We start from the raw sequence: 22318 nt of genomic DNA on the forward strand, positions 1-22318 counted from the left end.
AATAGCACCCCCACCTCTGATTTCCTTAATTGCCCCCACTTCCCTCCGTCGAATATCAAATTAAACCAGCAAATATCGCTAGTTTATGCCCACACATTTTATTTATTTCTTTATTTATTGGCTAGGGAAGGATTTTTTATATCCCTTCCCTTTGTTTACCCAGTTGTACCAGACATGCTGCTCCCCTCAGCCATTTAGTTACACGCTCGCACACTTCTCCCCCTTTTCAATATCTCGATCCATTTTATTTTGGCTCATTAAATTAAATTAAGAGCCGAGTAGGTGTTCCATATTTAATGCCGGGTGGGCGGTGGAGGCGGGTGGGCGGATGGGCGGGTGAGGGGGGGGGCACGCAGAGGAAGCCGGTGGGGGAGAATCGTAACCACCAAGAAAGCTGAAAGAAAAGATCGTTATTCAAATGTGGGCAGTCCTGGCGAATATTTTATTCCTCCTCTTCCCTCCCACGTTTTTCCCCCCTCTGTCTCTTTTTAAAGCGCATCTGAATGCGCGCCCCTGCGCGCGCACACACACACACCCGTCTAAAAAAGCAATCCGGCATGCATTCCAAAGTCCCTCTCTCTGCATATCCCTGCAATAATTTTCCGCTTTCCTTCGATAAAATTGCCAAATAATAATGAATCATTTCATAAATAATGGGTTTAGGGGCTTATCAGGGCAGGCGGGCCACTGCGAGCGCCTTATCTCTCTTGGCCACATTGCTCCGGTGTTCCGCTCTCCATACTAAATAGGAAACTGGACGTGATGTGGGAATGAGATCCCGGCGCTGCGAAGCCACCCAACACTCTCTTTCTCTTTTCTCCTTTTTTTTTTTTTTTTGGCTTTATCTTTTTTCTTTTTCTTTTTTACGGTAGAGGGAGGCGGGGAGAAAGGAAAAGGGGAGAGGGAAAAAAATTGCATCCACCCGCCATGAATAGGCCACAAAATGGCTCCAGTCATTTTCACCAATGAAAAGCAAATGGTGAGTAAAAGAGAGAGACGATCGAGACGCGCTCGATATTGTTTTCTCGCGGGTTATTTTGTGCGTGTGTGTGTGTGTGTGTTTTGGGTATCTTGGCTCCGCAGCCGGCCTGCCAATGGGCCTGGATTAGGAAGCCTTGCCTCAAACAGAGAAGAGGTATGGGAGGCGGCCAGAGAAGTAATAGAAATACATACATATATATATAAATCCCCGCGCCATTCCCAGACTCTGAGGTCGCTCGCGTGCGCACGTGTGCATATACATATATATGCACACGCACACACACGCCTATATACACACTGAGGAAGGGAGGAAAGCAGGATGAAAGAAATATCAAATTATATGGATGTGTATTTTCACTTTATTTCTTTGCCCGCTCGCTGCCTCGCCTTTCCACTGCAAAACCCCTGGATGTTCTCAGGTTAGCTAACGAAACGAGGCAGCTATCCGTCAGGGCAATTGATCTTCGGCTGCTTTTGCTATCTGGGAGTTGTTGTTGTTATTTTAAAAATTGTCTATTTTTCTTTGTGCTGGAGCCCGTTCCCACCCAGCAAACGGCCTGCTGTGAGTCCAGAAGCAAATGCGGAATAAACTGGAAGCGGGAGGCGGGCTGGCTCCGTGCGAATCCGGTCCCGCATTCTCTGCACGTCTGCTCCCCGGCACGCGTGTACAGAAGACTGCAGCTGGACTTTATCCCTGTTACTGTAGATAACCAGCACTAAGAAGCTAAGGCTTGGCCCGGTATTTTAAGGCGGGGGAAATGTCTACGGTGGTGGCTGAGGATCGGTAAAACAAAAGAAGCCAAGCCAGTCCGCAGGCAAACCGAGTTAGCCGGCGGATTCAGGCGCTCAGATCCCAGGATCCAGACTCGTTCCCCGCTTCTCGTCGCCTCTCTTTTCCCCTGAGATACTTGGATTTGCAGGGATGGAAATGAAATGCGTTTTTTGCGCGGAGAGGTGCGAGGAATTAATAGGAGAGGGATAGGAAGCGTCCAGGAAAGACGGCCTGTCTGAGAAGGCGCAGAATCTCTCTTAAGCGGATACCGAAGTGCGTGGCAGCCTAACAGGCCGCGAAGAGAAGGCTTGGGCGGCCCTCTCTGTGTTGTCGTCCCATGTTTTTCGCGAGAAAGCTAAAGATTTGGGAACAGACAAGGTGGATTCTTTAAGAAAGCTCATTTGGAACAGTACAATTATTATTATTTTATGATTATTATTTATTAACTTAAAACAGAACCTATTTGTAGATGGCCAATATTTCAGAGGGTGAGAATTTGGTTTCTCCCAATTCAGATGCTGTCAAGATCTGCCGTGTTACAGTATTCAGCTAATGCACGCGTGCATAAAAACAGCGGAAGGCTGAAAATGCAATACATTTCGAACTGGAATTTGTCGCACCCTGCTCCCTTCTTCGTCTTTTAGGAATTCCGATTCTGAACATTTCCTGTAAAACGGGTTCCTTAAAATAAAATTTAAAAACCTCCCCCCTCCCCCATACGAATTTTCACTTAAAACGGTATTTCTGAATAATATAGCCCCCAAAGCCAAGGCGAGGCGCTAGCCTGCTCAAATGTTTCCTTTCTTTTCCTTTTTTCGTTCGGTTTCCTGCAGCCAGCATGCTGGTGCATACAGTCCTCTAATTCCTCGTGGTACAAAGAATAAATAAAATAGACTATCATCTGCCTACTAATACCGGGAGCGTTGTGTGTCATACAGTAGGGCAGAAAAGTGATATATTTGCATCAAAATATGTACACCACAATTATGGCATCTGCGCGCTTAGGAACTGAAAGCAAAAGAATACATTGCATTTAGATGATAGATAGATAGATAGATAGATAGATAGATAGATAGATAGACGTTTGTGTGGGAATGTAGAAAGGTCGCCTAGGTCCAAATCGGGGGGCGGGGCCTTACCAAGCAGCTCCTCCTCCTCCCTTCTGCGTGTATTGGCTTACACGCAAAAAAAATCCAGATCGTGTACTGAGGCTTCCTCCCTGTAGACATTTCCACTCGCGCTTCCACCCTTGATTTATTGACAGATAGATCAGGTAAACACACAAGCAGGCTGCGCGTTGTCCTGATGGTGAAACCCACATCTCGCTTGAAATGCGTGATAACTTTGTAGGAGAGGACGTCCACGGCCCCTCAAGGCTGCTAAGCTATGCTTCAGAACAGAATGACCTTTACAAGCCCATCGGCTCAGCAGCCTCTCTGCAACTGTGGCCAGACAGATGCTGCAGAATATCTCAGAAGTATGCGTATTTAGGCTAGATTACTGCAATGCATTATACTTTAGGCTGCCTTGAAGACAGTTCAGAAACCACACCGGTACGAAATTCCGCGGCCGCATTGCTGACGGGCGCAAGATGATCTGAGCATATAAAGCTAATTCTGACACGACTGCGCTGGCTGACAAATAGTTTCCGAGCTCAATTCAAAGTGCTGGTTTCGACCTGTAACGCTTTGTGCTACTCCGGACCCCAGTACCTCAGAGACCGCCTCTCCCCAGGTGAACCAACCCCAGCCCTGTGATCATCACGGGAGCTCCTTCTCCATGTGCCCCCTCTGAATTAGGTCTGCAGGGTGACAACACAAGAAGGGACTTTTCAGTGGTGGCTCCCAGTTTATAGAAAGTTCTCTCCAGGGAATTGCGCCTGATGCGATCACTGGCTGCTTTTAGGAGCCAATCACGAACGTGTCCCCGCCCCCTGACCTTTAGCCTGGAGACTTTTTAGCTATTGCGGCCCTTTTTAATAGGTCAGTTGTGTTAGAATGCTTTTAATGTATATCGGTGTTGTTGTTGTTTTGAATCTTTATATTGGTTTTAGTTTTGCGATTACATTGTAAGTTGTTTTGAGTTTACAGTCTGTAAAAAAGACTAATAAGTCCAATAATAAATAAATAACGCAGCTGGATGATACTCTAGTTTACAACTCTCGTTTAATTCAATTTAAGCTTTAAATGGTGTCCTCTGCCATCCTTATTATGTCTTAATCATCTTTTTGTAACTCTTTTATTTTGTCTTTTAAAAGCAACCCCTGCATGTAAATTTTAAATAATTAAATTTGGCACTGGTAACTTATTGTTAGAATAAAAGGCAAGAGGAGAGTACCCCTCTCTTGCCTTTTGTTCTGGCATCCGGTTACCAGGGGTAGACTGCCTCCGTAATGGAAGCTCCGCAGATAACCTTTAACAGACGTCATCTTCCTCCACAAACTTGCGCCTCCTGGCCATCTCTCGATTTTGTAGCAGTGCATATGCTGACGGTGAATTCAGTATGGTGTGTGCGTGTAATCCACTTCTCTCGAATGCTTCTCTCCCTATCCCCCAAACACACACATTTTCGCGTTTCATACATTTCTTTCTGGATACAGCGTGCGTACAGCAAAACCCCAAACGCAGCTCACTCCTCCAGACCCTGCTAAGACGTGCGCCGGACTTTTCCCGCCACTTATCTGCAATTTGCTGGCCGCTCGCTTCTCCCGCAGTTCCGTTGTTGGACAGACTCAAGGCTACTGGAGATCCAGGGCTTGTGTCAGGAGCAGAGCGAACAACTACCGCAGGGATCGCGGCTTCCTTCTAAGTAAGAGGAAGAGCCCCACAGCTCTCCCCCACAACAATACAATGGGAAGGAAGCGTCGAAGGAAAGAAAACAATCGTTTCCTTTGCGCTCAAGAGCGAATACAAAAGGCAGGGTACAAAAACAAGCTTCTGAGTCGCACAGGAATCTTCACCAGGCCTGAAGCTGCAAATAATAATAATAAGAAAATTGTGGGTAGGGGTTTTTTTGCCTGCAAAAGCATACTCAATTAGAAGGAGGAGGTGGTAAGAGACAGAAGACTATCCCATTCCTTCAGACTTTTCACATCCCAAAATGTGGTTGGGCAAATATTTAGGGGTTCATAAAGCGAAATTAAATTGTCATAGAATCATAGAATTGTAGAGTTGGAAGGGACACTGAAGGTCAACTAGTCCAGCCTCCTTAAATCCAGGAATCTCAACTAGATCATACATGACAGATAGCCATCCAGTCTCTGCTTAAAAACCTCCGAGGAAGGAGAGTCCACCACCTCTCTTAGGAGTCTGTTCCACTGTCGAACAGCTCTTACTGTCAGAAAGTTATTTCTGATGTTTAGTCGGAATCTTGTAGCTAGAAGCCATTGGTTCGGGCCCTAGCCTTCGGAGCAGGAGAAAACAACTTTTTCCATCCTCAGTGTGACAGCCCTTTAGATATTTGAAGATGGCTATCATATCTCCTCTGAGTCTCCTTTACCAGGCCAAACATACCAGTGGTAGATGACTTCTCTCTCATTGGTGAGATTGACTTCTTTGAGACAAGATTGTTAGTGGCGTGGGGAATGGAGAGATGGGGGTGAAGCTTCCTTTCCCCCCTTCCTGCTGGACTCCTGTGGTTACTGGTAGGAAAGGCACTTCTCACATACATATGATAATTGACGCATGAACCGGAAATCGAAACCAGACTGCCACCCTTAACATTTCCTTCGAAACTAACCCCATCAAAATCAATTGTACTTATTTCAGACCGAGAATGCGTTTAGGATGTGAGCATTGATGTGAAATATTATGTTATGGCCCATTTGCACAGACACTCATTTTCCTCTGGCTTTCTAGTTAAATACACCCCCTACCTGTGGAGATCAAAATATCTCTCCTCGCACCCCATTTCCTCGGCCCCATATCCGGGACGCTTCTTCCTCTGCTTAAGCCGTGGCAGGAGGCAGCATCCTGGGCCAGCCCCTCCCTAAACGAAAGCCCCCTCGAGGTAGGAGGAGGAGAGGCGGCCTTGACAATGAGAGGGGCTTTGTGGAGGCAAGAGGCAAGGGGCTGCCGCTGCTTAACATCTGGCAGAGGCGAATTCTACCTCCTCGTACAGTATCAGAAAGTCCAGTTAAAAGGAGGAAGGAGGCGGCCGGATTGGGTTGGTGCTGCTGCCGAGGCAGTTGAAAGCAGGGAAGCGGTCGTGACTAGTCAAAGATAGAGTCGTGCTATTTTGATGGCGTTTTCCTCCTTCTCCACGACGCCCCCCTCCAGCCCCCTACTCTCTCCAAAGCTGCCACCCAAAGATCTCCCTCTTCCAACCCATCCCGGCAGAGGCCGAAGGAATGGAAAGAAAAGCCCCGGTCCCAAACGGAGATTTTGACAACAAGGAAATCCTGCTGGTTTCGCGGGCGTTTAGGACATTGTTGGTGGCGTGGTCCTTCACTGGTATGGTTGGGCCGGGCTTGGGCAGGTCCGTCTGCCTACAAAGCCTTGAAATCGACTTCAGGTCCCTTGGTTTAAATGATGCTTTGCTGCCACAGCATACGAACTGATTAATTCCGAGCAGCAAAGCGGCAATCGCATATATAAGCCACTTGTCGTATTCGCTGCTGGGTCAGCTTCAGGGTCTTTGTATTAATTCCCAATTTGGGTCGGCCCAGAGGTATCAGGGATCGCCAGATCCATTATATCCCTGCTGGACTACTGAGGTCTTCAGGGAAGTCACTGTTGAGGGGGGGGGCGTCCCCGGTGGCTGGGATGATGCTCAACTTGTAACCACAAAGAGTCCTCCTGCCTTCAACGTTGCGGGGCCTAATTTTGTGCAGCTCCCAGTTGAGGCCAGACAAGTCCTTCCACCCCTGAACTTACTGAAGATTGTCGTCGTTTTTCCTGCAGGCTGAATTATGATTTTATAGTTTTAACTCGCGTTCGTCTTTTTATGATAGATTAGGTCTCCTGCACAAAGAGACAACCGCAATCAAGCGCCATACCAATCGTTGAGATAAATGATAAAATACTATCGAGTTCATGGGTCTTATGGGCTGCAGCGTAAGTCTGGGGACAGTCGGGCAGGTCTGAATGCTAGATATTCTACACGTTCTCCATGCTATCCTGGGCGGGGTATAAATAATAAAATTATAATAATAATAATAATAATAATAATAATAATAATAATAATAATTATTATTATTATTATTATTATTATTATTATTATTTATTAAGACCCTATGCACTAGTAGCCAAGGCGTTGGGAATCCTTCTTTATGTACTCGAGAAACTCAGTGTGGTGTTTTGACCTTCGAGGTCCAACAAGCGTAGGAGTTGGGTTAGGAGTTGGGTTAGGCCACCCGCCCTTACTGGTCTTGGGCTCCCTGCGTTCCGCTCCCCGCGGCAGACGCTGGCCTTGCTTGCCTTCCGACGCGCCAGTGTTCGGAGGAAAGCCCCGCTGGGTGGGCAGAGACAACTCCTCGGCCGATCCCCGGGGGCTGTTGTGGTTTCAGTTCGCCAGCAACCAATTTAAGCCTCGGTTTTTCTATGCAGCCGAGCGAGGCGCTGACCGGATTTATGCTCGAGGCGTGAAATTAACAGCCCGCAGCTCAGCGGAGAAAGCCGGACGGGAATAATTCCGCTGCATTTAAGCGATTTAAACGAAACGCCATAAAATATGGATTTCTCTAGGCCCCTTCGCCAATCAGCCCCAATATAAATTGCGTTTCAAACGCCTCTATTTCTTCGTGCTTTGTTTTGCTCTTGCTTTAAACGGGAGCCCTGATCTACTACTTGCTTAAACGAAACCAACCCGTTCACTAACTAACCAGGACCGCCGGTTTGAGGCTGAAATCCTGAACATATTTCACTCGGTCCTCGGGAACCAATCTCCTTGGACTCAGAGGGACTCCGGGAAAATCACCGCAGCGATGTGTTTTGTGTGTGCGTGTGTGTAGGGGGGTGGACGACGGTTCTAGGGATGTATATTCGGAAGATAGCATCCCTCATTCTCATGGGACTTGCTTCCAATGAAGTGCATATCGGATTGCCATCTGAAAGGGCTACCTGGTCTTAAAAAACAACCCCCCCAAAACCCCCAAGAATTTAAGCTGAAGCTTATGCCATAATAAATTTTAGTCTTTGAGGAGCAACAGCACTCCTCTTGGGGGGCGGGGATGGGGAGAGGTGTCAAGATATCAGCACGGCTACTCCCTCTGCAAGTATTATGGAGATAGTTGGGAAAACCGAGTTTGGGCTTATATCTCATAGACAGCTTCCTGTTGTTTGGAGTTTCTGGATCAAACCGGAAGCCATTCCCCACCCCCGCAGCAGTTTGTGCCACCAAATAGCCTTAGAGTTCATCGCGATCCCCCAAAATCTGATGGCTGCAAAGCGATCGAGCGGGAGGGTCTCCGTTCGTTATAATAAAACTGTGTTGGCGGCTGCCAGAAGAGTTGGAACTGAGACACGTTTGGTTCTGCTGATCACAATACTATCGCCGATCGGAACATTTACTTGGAGAAAGGCCTATTGACGTAATCGGGAGAATTCGAGTTAAAATGTGTTGTGAAGCCCAAATATTCGAATTTAACTGGCTGTGTGTGTGCGCGCGCGCCCCGGTTCGGGATAATTCATCTATTTCGTGGAGCGCCTGGAGGTTAACAAATCTGGCTCTGTTCTCAGAGCCTGGGCGCAGCCGACTTTGGGAAAGTGCCTTTATTTCGCGCTTTGTTGCAGCGAGGAAGGCAAGGCAAGTGTTGGCTAGACGGAACACTCAGGACGAGAGTCCTATTAGCCCCCCAAAGTATTATTAGTTGAAGGCATCGATATGGCTATGCAAAGTTAATTTAAAAGCTGATATCAACCCCAGAGTCGTTCGCGACTGGACTTAACTGTCAGGGGTCCTTTACCCTTTTATCCAGAAAAACACCATAACAGAATACATCAGCATTGCGATTCACTCAAGAAACACCTGAGTTTTCATTTCATTTTAATTTTGGATCGGTAGAATAAATAAAAAAGGAGATGGGAATCCAGTTACAGCGCTGTTTTTTTAGAGGTTATTACAGACAGGTGAATTCCTTCCTTCCTTCCTTCCTTCCTTCCTTTCTTTTCACTCTTCCATTGTGATATGATTTCTTATTACACCCCTTCCTTATCCCTGGCATTAATGTGAAATGAAAAAGTTTCTCTTCCGCGCAGGCTGCTTCAGCGAATGGTGGCGATTTTCTTTTTATTTCAGCAACAAAGATGCTTTGCTGGCTTCCCTTCGTCTCCGTCTCCTTCTCCCCACTGCACAACTCCTCCTCTTTTGGTTGACACTGTCACTCTGCCACCGTCCTCCGCTTCCACCAAATGGTAGATATCTGATCCTCCGGCCGCTCTCCCCACCCACCTCATATCTGTTAGAATGACTTCCCCGAGGCCACCCTCACTCTCTTAGGAAACGCACCCGCGCAAGACCTTTGTGCGGTATGCGCGCCCGATTGCCACGAAGTCCGAAGGGTGCGTGTGTGGAATTAAAAAGCAAAAACGAGATATGGGCAGGGCAGGCAAAGAGTTTTCCGCAAGAGGATGGAGGGCAGGTTGAAGACCTTTCGCTCTCCTGGGGCGCAGGGAAGTCTCAGAGCCGGAGGTTGGGGAAGGGACCCCCTTTGCTCTGCCCTCTTCTCCCGTCTTAGATTCGCGTGGGTGTCCCCGCCCGAGCTTGCCCGGCCACCGGGCCACACAAGGGCCGCGCGCTCTACGCGGCGCGCCATGCTAGCCGCACAACTGTCCTCCGCGGCTGCTGAGCGGCCCTGAGCCGGTGCCCAACCCCTCTGGGCGCCCGCTGCGCTGCCAATGACAAGCGGGCGACGTCGCGAGCGGGGAAGGCGTCGCTTTCTTTCCCGATCCTTCCTCCTCCCAGTCTTCCAGCCCTTTTTTGGGGGTTGGAAGCTCGTCTCGTTCGCCCTTCTCCTTTCTTCACCCTGCGGGCAATTTTCCTCCCTCGTCTCCCTCCCCGTTTCATCTTCCTTCCTTCCTTCCTTCCTTCCTTCCTTCCTTCCTTCCTTCCTTCCTCTTCCTCCACTTTCCTTTTCTCCTCCTTTCCCTCCCCTCCCCTCCCCCGCCCCCCCGCGCGCCCCTCCCTCCCTCACGGCTCTCCTCTCCCTCTTTCTCCCCAGGATGCTGATGGAGAGGCCCCCCAGTGACCCGCCGCGGGATGCCGCGCACGGAGCCGGAGCCGCAGCAGAGGGCGTCGGCGAGCCGGACTTGGGCTTGGGCTCGGGCAGCCACAGCGTCGGCGGTGTTGGCGATCGGCGGCGCGGGGGGATGGCCCTCCCGGGGGAGCCGGCGCTGCTCAATGGGGTTGCCAAGGAGACAGGCCGGCCGCCCCCCTCCCCCGGCCCGGCGCCCCCCGCCGCGCCGGTGCCCGTGATCGAGCTGGTGCGCGCCGGGCGCCCTATAAAAGCCGCGGACGCGCCGAGCGGCGCCAGGCAGAGCCAACGCGAGCGAGACGGAGGCAGCAGCACCAACAGCAGCAGCACCAACAGCCGAGCGCAGCGCGCCGAGCCGGCCAGCGCCCTTGCCCTCGCCCTCGCCACCGCCGCGGGCACAGGCACGGGCACGCCCCCCGCCGGCGCCAGCCTCAGCAGCAGCAGCAGCAACGCCAGCAGCGACGCCCGCATGGTGCAGCTCAGCCCCACGGCAGCCCCTGCGCTCTCGCTCCAGCCACCTGCGCGAGCCATGCTCTACGGCCTCGGCCCCCCGCTCAGCACCGCCAGCAGGTCCGCCGCAGCCTCGGGGGAGGGAGAGGGGGGAAGGAGGGACTTTTCCGCCTGTGCCATCCGTTCTCGGCTTGGTTTGCTTAGGGTCGCCTTTGTCATATGCCACCATTGTCGATGATGTCCTCCGGTTTCACAGAATTGTGGAATTGGAAGGGAGCACGAGGGCCCTGCAGTGGAGCAATATTTTGCCCAGCGTAGGCTTCGAACACACGACCTTGAGTTTAAGAGTCTCATGCTCTGGTATGGGGGCTTTGCCTTGCCTCCACGCTTCCCCTCTCTCCTTCATTTTTATTTTACAAACCAACATCTTTTTCTTTCCTCGCTCTTTTTTTTTTTGTCCTCTCGCCTTCTTCTGCCCTCTGAGTGCCAAACCTGAGCTGTGTGGGACTGTCTGCCTTTCCCTTTTGTCCGCTTGCCATAGAGAGAATTGATTTTTTGCCTTACTTGCTACGAAATTAATAGCCACCACCTTCGTCTATACGAGCCAGAAGGAAACAGATTCTCTCTGGTGGATCGCCTGTTCTCTATTGACAATCAAATTCAGTGGCCCCTCTGTATACGTCATTTTCTAAACCACAATTATGCATCATTTAAAAAAAAATGATGAAGGAACCCGTTGACTGTCATGTCTTTTTTTTTAATTAAATGCCATTTGTTAAGTGTACGGGCTAGAACTGTAAAACAGGCTGTACCGTGAAATGCCATTGAACTAACTAGCATTACTAACTAGCAGACGTTGATAGCCTTAAAGTAACAAAGGTAATGCTAGCGCTCTGGATCCCTCTCCCACCCCCCTCGCCGAGAAATTGTCTATAGTGGAATAGATCAAGAACAGAGAGAAAACATTTCCTCCCAGGGATTATTCTGAGTGTTTAATCAATGGGTTGCCTCCATTAGTTAAGAAATTGTTGAGGTTCCTTTTCACTGCCTGCAGAAATGCAATGCAGTTTAATCGCAATTCATATGTATATTAAAAAGCTCTGTCATGCCAGGGCCAAGCCTTCTTTGAGGTTAGTAGATGCTTCCACAATGATTTCCCCCCCTTGTTACACAAATCCTTTAACCCTGGTAAGCATCCCTTGGGCTTAAAAAAAGGTGCTGCAAAGTATACCTTAATTCTTCCATTAGAAGCACTCTGAAAGTGCTTCAGGCCCGTGTGTAATACATCTGAATCCTAAGAGCATCTTATTTAGAAGGTGAATGGGTTTCAGGGGAACTTACATCCAAATAAATGTGCTTAGAATTGCAGCTCAAGGTTTCTCGGTGTGTGTGATGAGCATCTGTAATATGTGCATATATGTGCGATGTTATGAATGCTCATCACACAATGCCCCCCTTCCCACACTCACACTCTCTCTGCATATGCTCAGCTGAATGGAAGTACATTCAAAGACTGCCCAGTGTCTTCAGCAGAGATCTGCCTTGCAGTACTGTACTCTCTCTCCTCATTTTGTCCTGTGTTCTGCCTCTTGCTTTGCAGTGGTTTCTTTGGAGAGCCAGATAACTTCTCAATGTACAGCAACAACCGAGTGAAAAGAAGACCATCCCCCTATGAAGTGGAGCTCTCTGATGGTGAGGAAGCTTTTTAAATTTGAGAGTCTCAAGAACTGTGATCTGCTAGTTAATTTCCTGTTATTTTTGTGCTGGCGGGGGGGGGATGGGGGGGACGGACAGATTATGATCTACAGGTGGAACCTGCAACAAAACATTGCAGTAGCAGTCCTTCTGCTCAGCGTTCCAGCCAGCCACACCTCCTGTCATGCTTCCTTTACTTCACAGCATTCCATAGCCATTCAGCATGCTGAGTTCTGCTTGGGCTGTTATCCTGCTTTCAGGTTTTCCTCCCCCCTCCAAATGATTTTTGTACCTAGCAAATACTGAGGTTCCCCCAAGCCTGCTATCACTTCCCTCTTGTGTGTGGATGGTGTGTCATCTTGGCAATTTAAGGATCTGCATTTGGTGAATATACGATGCCTAAGTACATAAATTGGAGGTAATTAACATGGTTGTCGGACTCCAACTCCCATCAGCCCCAGCCAGCATGACTAGTGGCCAGAGATGATGGGAGCTGTAGTCCTACAGCACCTGGAAGGCACTGTGTTGGCTTCGTAGTGGTGATGATGATGGTGACAATAGCAATAATGGGAAAATGTTGGGATGAAACCAATTGGGTGGTATTCATTAAAGTTTTACTTAGAGCAGATCCATTGAAATGAATAGGCATGACTAAGTTAGGTCCATTAAGTTCAGTGGTTCTTCTACTCTGAGTAAAGCTTAGTTGATGACCACCCTAGGAGGGAGAAGACAATATTTGCCTACTACATTGCCCTGGTCCTGTAGTTATTCATGTATTTAGCCAAAATGCACTAAGCAAAACCAGTTTTTGGAAATCAAAGGAGCGTGGCCATCAGTGTTGGATGGGGTTTGATGGGGTGAGGCCTTTGGACCTTCAGCTGGGTCATGTGTCCAGGGCCTCAATCAGCAGAACAAGAAGGAGGGCCTCTAAAGCAGCAGGACTGGCTGACCACATTTTGAAGTAATACACAATATTGCAGCTGTGAAAAATGCAAATTCAAGGGGATTGAAAATAAAGCTGCCAATATCGTGATGCTGCTATAGGAACCTATAGTGTCCAGTTCTGGCCACCTTACCTCAAAATGGATATTATGCAGCTGGAAAAAGAATAATGAAAGGATAGACAAAACGATCACAGGACTGGAGGAAGGGTTACAACACTTGAGACTTTCAAAAAAGATGAGTAAGACAGGTGGTAGGATAGAGGTGTATAAGGTGTGGAGAAAGTGGAGAGAGAGAAGTCACACTCCCTCTCTCTTCATCCCCTGAAACTGAATGTTGGAAGATTGAGGGCAGACAAAACAATGTACTTGATAGAGCCTCATTGAACTATGGCATTTGTTTCCACAAGAGGCATCGATGGGCATGGATGGCTTCAAAACAGGATTAGACAAATTCATGGAGGAGAGGACTTACCAGTGGCTACTACTGATGCCTATGCTCTACCTCCACTATCAGAGAAGGCATATGCTTCTGAGTACAAGTTGCTGGAAACTATTAATGTATAGTTTACTGGCCTTGAAGTTCATGGAATAATTTAAAAGCTGTCCATGAGCAAAAGGTTGATTTTAGGCTTCTTTACACCTGAACCATGTGAAGGGTATACTTGACTGGTGAGATGTTCCTTCTTGGTTTATATATACTGAGGACATGAACTTAAGACCCAGAAGTACTACTAGCCTGTCTGGACTGTGTATAAACTGGGCATGTGTTCTTGTAACCACCAAGCTGAACACAGCCCCATCAGTCATGTCTTGTGACTTTTCAGATTCTCGACAGCCCTTTCGTAGCCTCAGGTAGGCAGCAATATGACAAAGAGGGTTTGCCTTAGTGGGGCACAACTTGTGCAGGTCGAGAATCAAAGAAGCCAAAGTGAGGATGCAGAGCAGGTTTTATTGATGTGGGATAAGGACATGAAGTAGAAACTTTGTTAAAAACCCCTGGAACTAATTCCATGAATGGGACACATGCTGTCACCCACACCTCATTTGCTCAAGAACTGCTATGGAGAAATTGGGTTATTATGACCACGGCAGCCTGATAATCCCAGGGTAATTAACTGGCAAAATGCCATTTGGAGGTCAGAACTCCTTCTCAGTGAGAGGTCACCACTTACAGAACATGGTGAGGATTTGTAATGTATTTCAAAGCAATAGAAATATCCAGTGGTCATGATCTTGCTGCTTTTTCAATCATTTATGTTTAAATTAGGGATCAAACAAAACTAAAAAAAAACCACCTGAAAAGATTGAAATATATCTTTCCTCCCTTTTAATATTATATTTTAAATATCAGGTTTGACATTTCCTCCATCCATATTGGCAAAGTGGTTGCTTGCTTGCTAGCTATGCTGCTTTACATATGCTTAGTAATCCTCAATATTCACATTAACAGTTGTGCTGGCTCTATTAATGAGCCCATTTTTATATTTCATCAAACATTTGACTTTGTCTGTTGCTAACTCAGTTGTTCAACTATTGATATTTCCACAATTTATAAAAGGACTGGATATAATTTGGATGCCTCATTGAAAAGACACAGGGACAAGCTACTTGACATGACAATGCAGCTGGACTAATCTTAAATTGAGGATTTCCTCAATTTAAGATTAGTCTTCCATCACCATCTTCAGTAGCTTTGCAAGGATCCTCTGTCTTTTAAATGAGAGTTATCCTGTGGCAGTGAGGGACTTAGCTTCTGCCAATGTGTTCATTTTAGACCAAACCAACAATTTACATGGAACTGCTGTCACACTGGTTCTAGAGCAGCCCTCATTGAGGCAAACATGCAGAGACATAGCCCATTTAACATTGACAAGTACAGGGACTGGCAGCATCTCTCCAGGGTTTCAGATAGGGGTCTCCTCCAGCTCTTCCTGGGGATTGAACTTGAGACCTTCTGCATGCGAAGCAGATGCTCTGCCACTAAGCCACAACCCTGGGTTGGGAGGCGGCAGGAAAAGCAGTACAATGAATCCACACGCCAGGGCTATTAAATTATTTTTGCAGGCGTTTTCAAAAACTGGGATTCATTTTGTGATGGATTAACTCTGTGTGGTATTTCTGTGGTTCTGTCACCTGAACAAGCAAAGAAAACAAAGCAGAAAACGATCAACCCCAATGAGCCCTAAGCCTACAGAAGCCCAAACCAACAATGATCCTAATATATTTGATTTAATCCATTCTAAATGCAGTTTTGCATTATGTCAAGGGTGGCTTGTGGGCTGCTTTGACCTCTGGGGGACCTCTCCAAGGGCCTCGTGCCAGTGACCTAAAATGTGTGTGGGGTGATCAAGAGGCTGCCCTACATTCACATCCACTCTCTCCAGTACACACACACACACCACTGAGGTTGGGTGGGATTTGAAACCATGACCCTAGATAGCAATCTCAGGACAATTTTCCACGACTGAACACAATTTTCCCTGTACCCTCCTTCTTTTCACCCCTCTACAGCAGAAACCTATGGCGGGTACTCCTCCATGCGACAGCAGAGTCCCAATGCTGGTGAGGACATCATCATTATTTTTTGTTCCATTGCTGCCGCCAAATTCTCAGGGGCTATAGGGAAGAACTTGGGGGAGGGGAGCTGGGCTTTTGGTGAACTACCCCTGCTTTACGTCCTCAAAGGCAAGACTTTTTAGTATGTTTACTTTTTAGTATTTTTAGTCTAAAAGATGTGCACCAGTCAACTGGCAAAACGCCAGCTTGTTCAGGGACACTAAGGTAGAACTTTGTGATCTCTGTGATGCGGTAGATTGGATGTGGTACACTGATGGGACCAGGACTAAAAAGTTGGATTTGTATCTGTGGGATGAGAGTTCATATTCCATCTTATTTATGAACTGAGATTACTTCAGATGTGCCTGCAACACATGACTTTCTCCAAGGCCAGGTAAGATGGTTGGGGTTCCTGGAGCAGTTCCCCAGACAGAGACCCTCTTTCACCCCAAAATAAATGCATGAAATCAAGTCCACAGGATAAGGCTTCTGGTATATTAAAGAAGGTGGGGAATCTTTTTGGCTCAGTGGGCCAGATCACTATCTGCAACCCAATGGATCAACTTTGACAGTTGGGTGTGGCTTGTTGGGAATGGCTATGCAGGCCAAACTGGGACCCTTGCTGGCCCTAGTTAAGTCTGTGGGCCAGAGATTCTCTACTATTGCTGCAGTAGGTTGATCTGAAGTATAAGATCTGGGGGATAGAGAGTTGCCTTCTCACAACTTTTTCACAGCTACCAAGTTGGTGATCCAATGAAAAAAGCTCAATGCCATCACCCACTTTTGTCAATGCCCCCGTAACTTAAGAAAAATGTCTCCACAGTCAAAGAGTTTTTAGGGCTTAGTGCTTAGTTCAGCCATCAAAACTCAGGATATAAAATTTAGATTGGCAGATCAATTTGGATAATGCCAGATTTTTATTTCTATTTTTTTTTAAAAGAAGTTTTGCTCATGGGTTGCGAAAAATATCCTCTCAGTTTGAGCGCTTCAGTGGAAGTAGATGTAATATTTGTTTTCTCAGTCATGACATGTTCTTAAGATAAGCCCTCAATATTTTTAAGGCATGCATAAATGGATCTGAAACAGGGCCAGTTTCCAGTTTTACTGCCACTCTTCTTGTCATGAAAACTGTTAGGCAGGTGGAGCTCCTTCTGTCGAACTTCCTGCAAGGAGGGATTTATAATCTGTATATGCACAAGAGCACAAGGATTTCAAATACAGTCGCCATATTCCCAAAAGTTAAAATCTGAAAAAGTTGTTGACCTTTGGGGAGCATCTTCCAAAAAATAAGTGTTTTTTAAAGCATTTTTTTTAAAAAAATATTGTTCTAGTTGCCATACATCTGGGTTTTCCCCGACATTTGGCCGATTCTGTGAAAATCCATCCAGACGCCATTTTGGCAGTCCAGTTCCTGGACATATGGCAGCCCTACTCAAATAGGCACCTCCTGGATTCCCAGTCCTAAGAAACTCTTGACACATGTCTGCTTTTCTCTGCAATTGCCCATCTTTACCCGTAATAAGGAGACAAACTATGTAATTTTGTATGCAGAGATGGATGCACTGGGCTATTTCTTCCTTGCAACATATACATCAGGAAGCCGGTCCTTGCAGACGCACCCAGGCATATGTACAGGGTGGTGCTGCTGGGAGATAAGACAGCCACGCCAGGTTTCAAAATAATTGTATATTAAGTGTGGATTGTCATGAGAGAATTGGCTCTTGGTGTGACTAAAAGCAGAGTGTCTGTGAGCATGTGAAGAATTGCTTTCCTTAAGCATTAATTCATCTCAGTCCAGGCTTGGTGTCAGCACCAGGCCACTGACGAGGTTCCAGTACTGCATCAGAGGTCACTCACAGTGACGTCTGCCCTGAATTTGGCATTTTAAAATTTCCCACATTGCTGCCAATATAGCCTGACAACCACCATTTTGTGATTCCTTTAGTGGCCCATGACAATGTTCTGTCAGGGGCACTGTGTGAAATTTAAAATGGAGCCTCCTAGCAGGATGTCATTGCCACCATGTAAGTCTGCAGTGCCCACTAATGTAGAAGACCCGCCAGAGGGCAATTTGCAGAGTGCTCCTTGAGTCCTAGAGCTGACCCTGTCTCTGTCAATTCCATTCACCTGGGACAAAGGCTTCTGGATCAGAGGGCAGGGGATCTATCAATAAGGTTTTTTTGCCTTAGTGCTTATCCATTTGCAAACTGAGAACCAAAGCCAGCTTTGAGCAACAGCTTCCTCCCCTTAATACCTATCGATTCAGATTTCCCTATTGCAACAGTTGACCTCATTACATCTTCAGCCCCCTGACTTGAAGAGACCCTTGATACTTGACTGCCCACTCAATCCAGTTACCCTTCACCACTGCCACCAGTGCCGCTGATTAAAAAAATGCCAAATTCATGCTGAAGTAAACAATGCCTATTAAGTCAAATATGTGTAATCTCCTTCATCTGCACAGTGCATAATTCATGCAGAATATAAGGGTAAACATTGCTTATGGAAAAGACAGGGGAGTGACACTTGCTACTGCCTTCTGCTGTAACATGTGGTGATTCTTGCTCTTATGCACAGGGTTTTCCTGGTCACCTGGGTTGGCATCGGGAAGGAAATTCCCCCCGCGGCACATTGGCAGACACCGGGGCTTTTTCGCCTTCCTCTGGAGCATTGAGCAGGATCATCTGTTAGGATCAGGTGGGCGTATCCCACACGATCAATTTCCTGCTTCGATTGTTGGGTGGACTAACTTGTGGGGAACTGCTGGGTCCTAGGCCCCTTTCCCTTGGGAGGTGACTGCCAACGGGCATTGAATTCTGCTAAAATTGAGTATGTGCAAATTGCTGGAAATGGGTTGTGAATTACAGTTATTGGGCTGTATCCATGGTGGTTTTGCACTAGTGGAAATCATTTCTGTTTGCCCAAGATGATTTTTACTGATCTCCAGGAGAAGCTGGTCTGTTTCGAGGAATGGAGCAATGCCCCATCAGCCCAAGTCGACCCTTAGTCAGTTCTCACCTGCCTGCCATCTTTTGTATAGTGAGTCCAGAGAGGGGCAGTGTTGGTTGTCAGCTTCTTCCTCATTACTCTCAGGTGGAATCTACACACTTTTTAAAAAAAACAAAACAAAACACTGCGAAAATGCTTTTAAAAAAGTTTTGAAAAAATACATTGAATTTGGCATAGCTCACTTTCGCCCTCTAGTGTCACATTTGTATATTGCACTTCACAACACATTTAAAATGTTTTATTTCCATCTGTATAGCTGAGTCCTCAGTGTCACCATTATGGAACTCAATAATGAGGAGGATGGGGCAAAACTAGAATTAGTTGGCTCTGCCTGTTATTGGGCATGGCTCCACCTACTGTGAGCCACTCTACCTTCTGCCATACCAGTCTCAATGGGCACCACAACTGATTTCTCCTACCCACTGTAACCCAGGTGTCCCCTGAAAAGTTGCTTCTGATGGTTAGGAGACCCTCCTGATCAGTATGGAATATGAACCAGAGGCTTGCAGTGGATGGAGGTCTTTTGTGTACATGTGACAAAAATTAGGGGCCCTGCCTTGCACAAGCAGAAGCTTTTTTTCACTGGAACAAAGCTAACTCGGGATGCATTCTGTACCAAGCAGCTGAAGTTCTCTCTCTCTCTCTCTCTCTCTCTCTCCTCTCCTCTCCTCAACACTGGGCCTCAGTTATAAGAGTATTTGGTGGGTCTTAAGGACCCCAATACACATAGCACGTGTCATATCATGAACACCAGACTATCCAACTGGGTGTTATGAGTTTTTGTAAGATGAAACAATTCACAGTCTGCATAATATTTGTTTGTATGATTGATTTATATCCCATCTTTCCCTCAAGGAACTCAAGGTGGCATGTATGCTTTCCTGCCTCCCCATCATATCCTCACAACTACTCTGTGAGGTAGCTTAGGCTAAGAGACAGTAACTGACCCAATGTTGAAAAGTGTCAATTTAGCACCCACCACCACCAACGTGCTATAGATGATAGATTAGATAGATAGATAGATAGATAGATGATAGATAGATAGATATAGATAGATAGGTAGAGATAGTGTCTCCCTGAAGTGCTGTATGTATATTCCTTTCTGTTAAGGATTCTCTGATTAGCCAAGTTGCACTGTGGGATGAGGCCTCAGGTTATGTTGCTGCAGAAGAGATTGGCTTGAAATATGAACTGATTATAGTTTGTGTCACACCTTATGAGAAGAAAGAATTGGGCACCTGTCTAATTTGTCTCCTGTTCCAGTGATGAAAAGTGTATCTGGCTGGCTCTGCCAAGATATCTACAGATTGTACTGTAGGAATGAAGGTTTTTATGCAATAATTCACACTTCTGAAAAAATACACAAACTGAAACATGGCTGTCCTTCAAAATTTGCATACAGAGAAGTGTATTTTAGGGGAAATGTACAGTAAAATGCTGAGTAATTTTTGTGAGGTTTTTTAATTCAAAAAATTGCAAACTAATGCCGAAATATGGTGAACTGAATTTAAGATGGGGAAAATGAGAGATTCACCCATCTCTACTTGAAAGCCACACTTTAATAAGTTGTTTCGATGTGTTCATGTTACTGTTTCCCCATGAATTCTGTCACTGCTAAACTGGCATTTCTCTTTATTTTTAGGTCCTCACACAAAGGTGGTCCGTCGAATATTCACAAATAGCCGGGAGAGGTGGAGGCAGCAGAATGTCAATGGAGCTTTTGCTGAGCTCCGCAAGCTCATCCCAACTCACCCACCTGACAAAAAGCTGAGCAAGAACGAAATCTTACGCCTGGCTATGAAATACATCAATTTCTTGGCCAAGCTGCTCAATGACCAGGAAGAAGAAGGAAACCAAAGGGGCAAAGTCAGCAAAGAGAGTGGCCTCGTGCAAGAGGACCTTCTTCAGGACATGTTGTCTCCAAACTCAAGCTGTGGAAGCTCATTAGATGGAGCAGGAAGCCCAGACAGTTTCACAGAAGAACACGAACCGTTAGACCCCAAGCAGCACACGAGAGCTCTCCACCATTCTATTCTTCCCATTGAAAACAGTGCGCAGCGATGATGAACCTGCAAAGAGGCACAGGCAGGCCCTTGAATACATGGTATCTGGAATTTATGCATGTCCTTCACCCCCCTCCTCTTGAAAAGAAAATGGGTACTTCCCAATTTTTCCTGTTGGCTTGAACAAGAGAGCTGCATAACAAAACACAGATGGATCAAGTGCATCTTCACTGACAGAGCATTGATGGCCTGGGAGGATTGTCTTGTTAACTCTGTGTTTTTAAAAGAGTTTAACACTCAAAGGTGGAAAAAATATGCAGCCATCTCATCTTGTATTCATACAAGGTTTAAAAGGGATTGGCCTGACACTCTGTCCTTCTGCAGAGTTATCACTGCTTCAGTATTGTGTTGCCCCTCGTCCCCTGTCATCTGTTCCAAGCATCTTCCATAACATTGTGCGTCCGTGGGGCCATGAAAGCCCTTAAAAACCATCCCTGCAGTGTGGTTTTTCTCCAGCTCACTCTGAGAAAATGTATGCAACTTGCCTGCCTTCACTCAAGAGCTTTGCCTTTCTTATGAAAGAAAGGAAATGATCCCTTGTGAAGGAACAGCTGACTTTGTGTTGTGGGTTTCTCTGATTTTTTTAACAAATTAAATCTAGCTCAGTTTTGGGTTGTTTGAGGTCTTGTATTTATGATGGTGGAATTTTTTTTGTTTAATTCCAATCTGCAGTATCTGTTGAACTAAAAAGGTACATCAGTGAGGGTTTGTTTCCCAACTTCTGACATTTCATCACAATGATGATTTCTTCTAACCTGAGTGAGCAACAGCATTTCCTTGGAGTTCTTATCTTGGGGTTTCCTGGTTTTATTTTTCCTGAAACAAGCGTGATGAGAAATTGTGTGTGTATGTAAATATATATTTATATGCAAAACTGATATAAACAATGTTTCAGTAATGCACTTTGACTTGTTTGGATTTACTTACGTAAAAGTCAGGGGTCACATGAGCCACTAGGAGCTTCTCCTGCACAAGATCTGTGTAAATGAATGGGAGTTGCACAAAAGCATATCCACAAACCATATTTGTGGTTGATGCTGTTGGTCATCAGAGTCAGGTTCTTGCTGGGAATGGCAAATGGCCAACTGTGCTGTGTGCCAGACATGCTAAGGGTGCCTCCAGATGGAGTATTCACCCTGACTTGCTTGTGGAGAGGCTAGACAGCGTATCAGTGCATTCCCCCTATCACAGGTGGGTAGCTGTGTTGGTCTGCCATAGTTGAAACAAAATAAAAAAAATCCTTCCAGTAGCACCTTAGAGACCAACTAAGTTTGTTATTGGTATGAGCTTTCACGTGCACGCACACTTTTTCAGATACCTATGCATGCATGCGAAAGGTCATACCAATAACAAACTTAGTTGGTCTCTAAGGTGCTACTGGAAGGAATTTTTTTATTTTGTTCCCCCTCTCACTTATTGCAAAAAGTCCAATATTTGGGGTTTTGTTGCACAAGACCTCCCAAGCAACTATAGTTGTGCAGCCTCCATTTATCAGCATGTGATTGAATCAAACCCCAATCTGGAAGTGCCCTAGGAGACTTTGCAGTAGAAGCCCCAGGAGGACAATGCTCAGGGGGTACTATTCTCAGAAGTTGCAGGGAGCCAGAGCTGGTGTGCATTCTGTTGTGCAACATAACCCTGTGATGTTATGTTTCCG

At 46.5% G+C, this 22318-nt stretch overlaps 1 protein-coding gene and 1 long non-coding RNA gene across 4 annotated transcripts; one reads left to right on the forward strand and one right to left on the reverse strand.

Moving 5' to 3' along the window:
- The first annotated feature begins 550 nt into the window (after positions 1-550).
- TAL1 (TAL bHLH transcription factor 1, erythroid differentiation factor) lies at positions 551-21563 on the forward strand. 3 transcript variants are annotated; one of them, XM_083619613.1, is made up of 5 exons: positions 551-979; positions 9912-10514; positions 11995-12086; positions 15545-15595; positions 20241-21563. In XM_083619613.1, exons 1-5 carry the CDS (start codon positions 966-968, stop codon positions 20660-20662), a joined length of 1182 nt encoding a protein of 393 aa, XP_083475739.1. In that variant the 5' UTR covers positions 551-965; the 3' UTR covers positions 20663-21563. The 3 variants fall into 3 exon arrangements, with proteins under 3 accessions (XP_083475739.1, XP_083475740.1, XP_083475741.1); XM_083619614.1 differs by having other exon boundaries at positions 773-979; positions 15548-15595; XM_083619615.1 differs by lacking the exon at positions 15545-15595 and having other exon boundaries at positions 903-979.
- Positions 4028-5368, reverse strand: LOC310764956. Its single transcript, XR_014549383.1, has 2 exons — positions 5266-5368; positions 4028-4723 (listed from the first exon to the last, which is right to left on the reverse strand). It is a non-coding gene; the product is annotated as an uncharacterized lncRNA (long non-coding RNA).
- Positions 21564-22318: the final 755 nt, after the last annotated feature.

Source organism: Podarcis filfolensis (assembly GCF_964270895.1).
Source record: "Podarcis filfolensis genome assembly, chromosome: 6".
Taxonomy (NCBI): Eukaryota; Metazoa; Chordata; class Lepidosauria; order Squamata; family Lacertidae; genus Podarcis; species Podarcis filfolensis.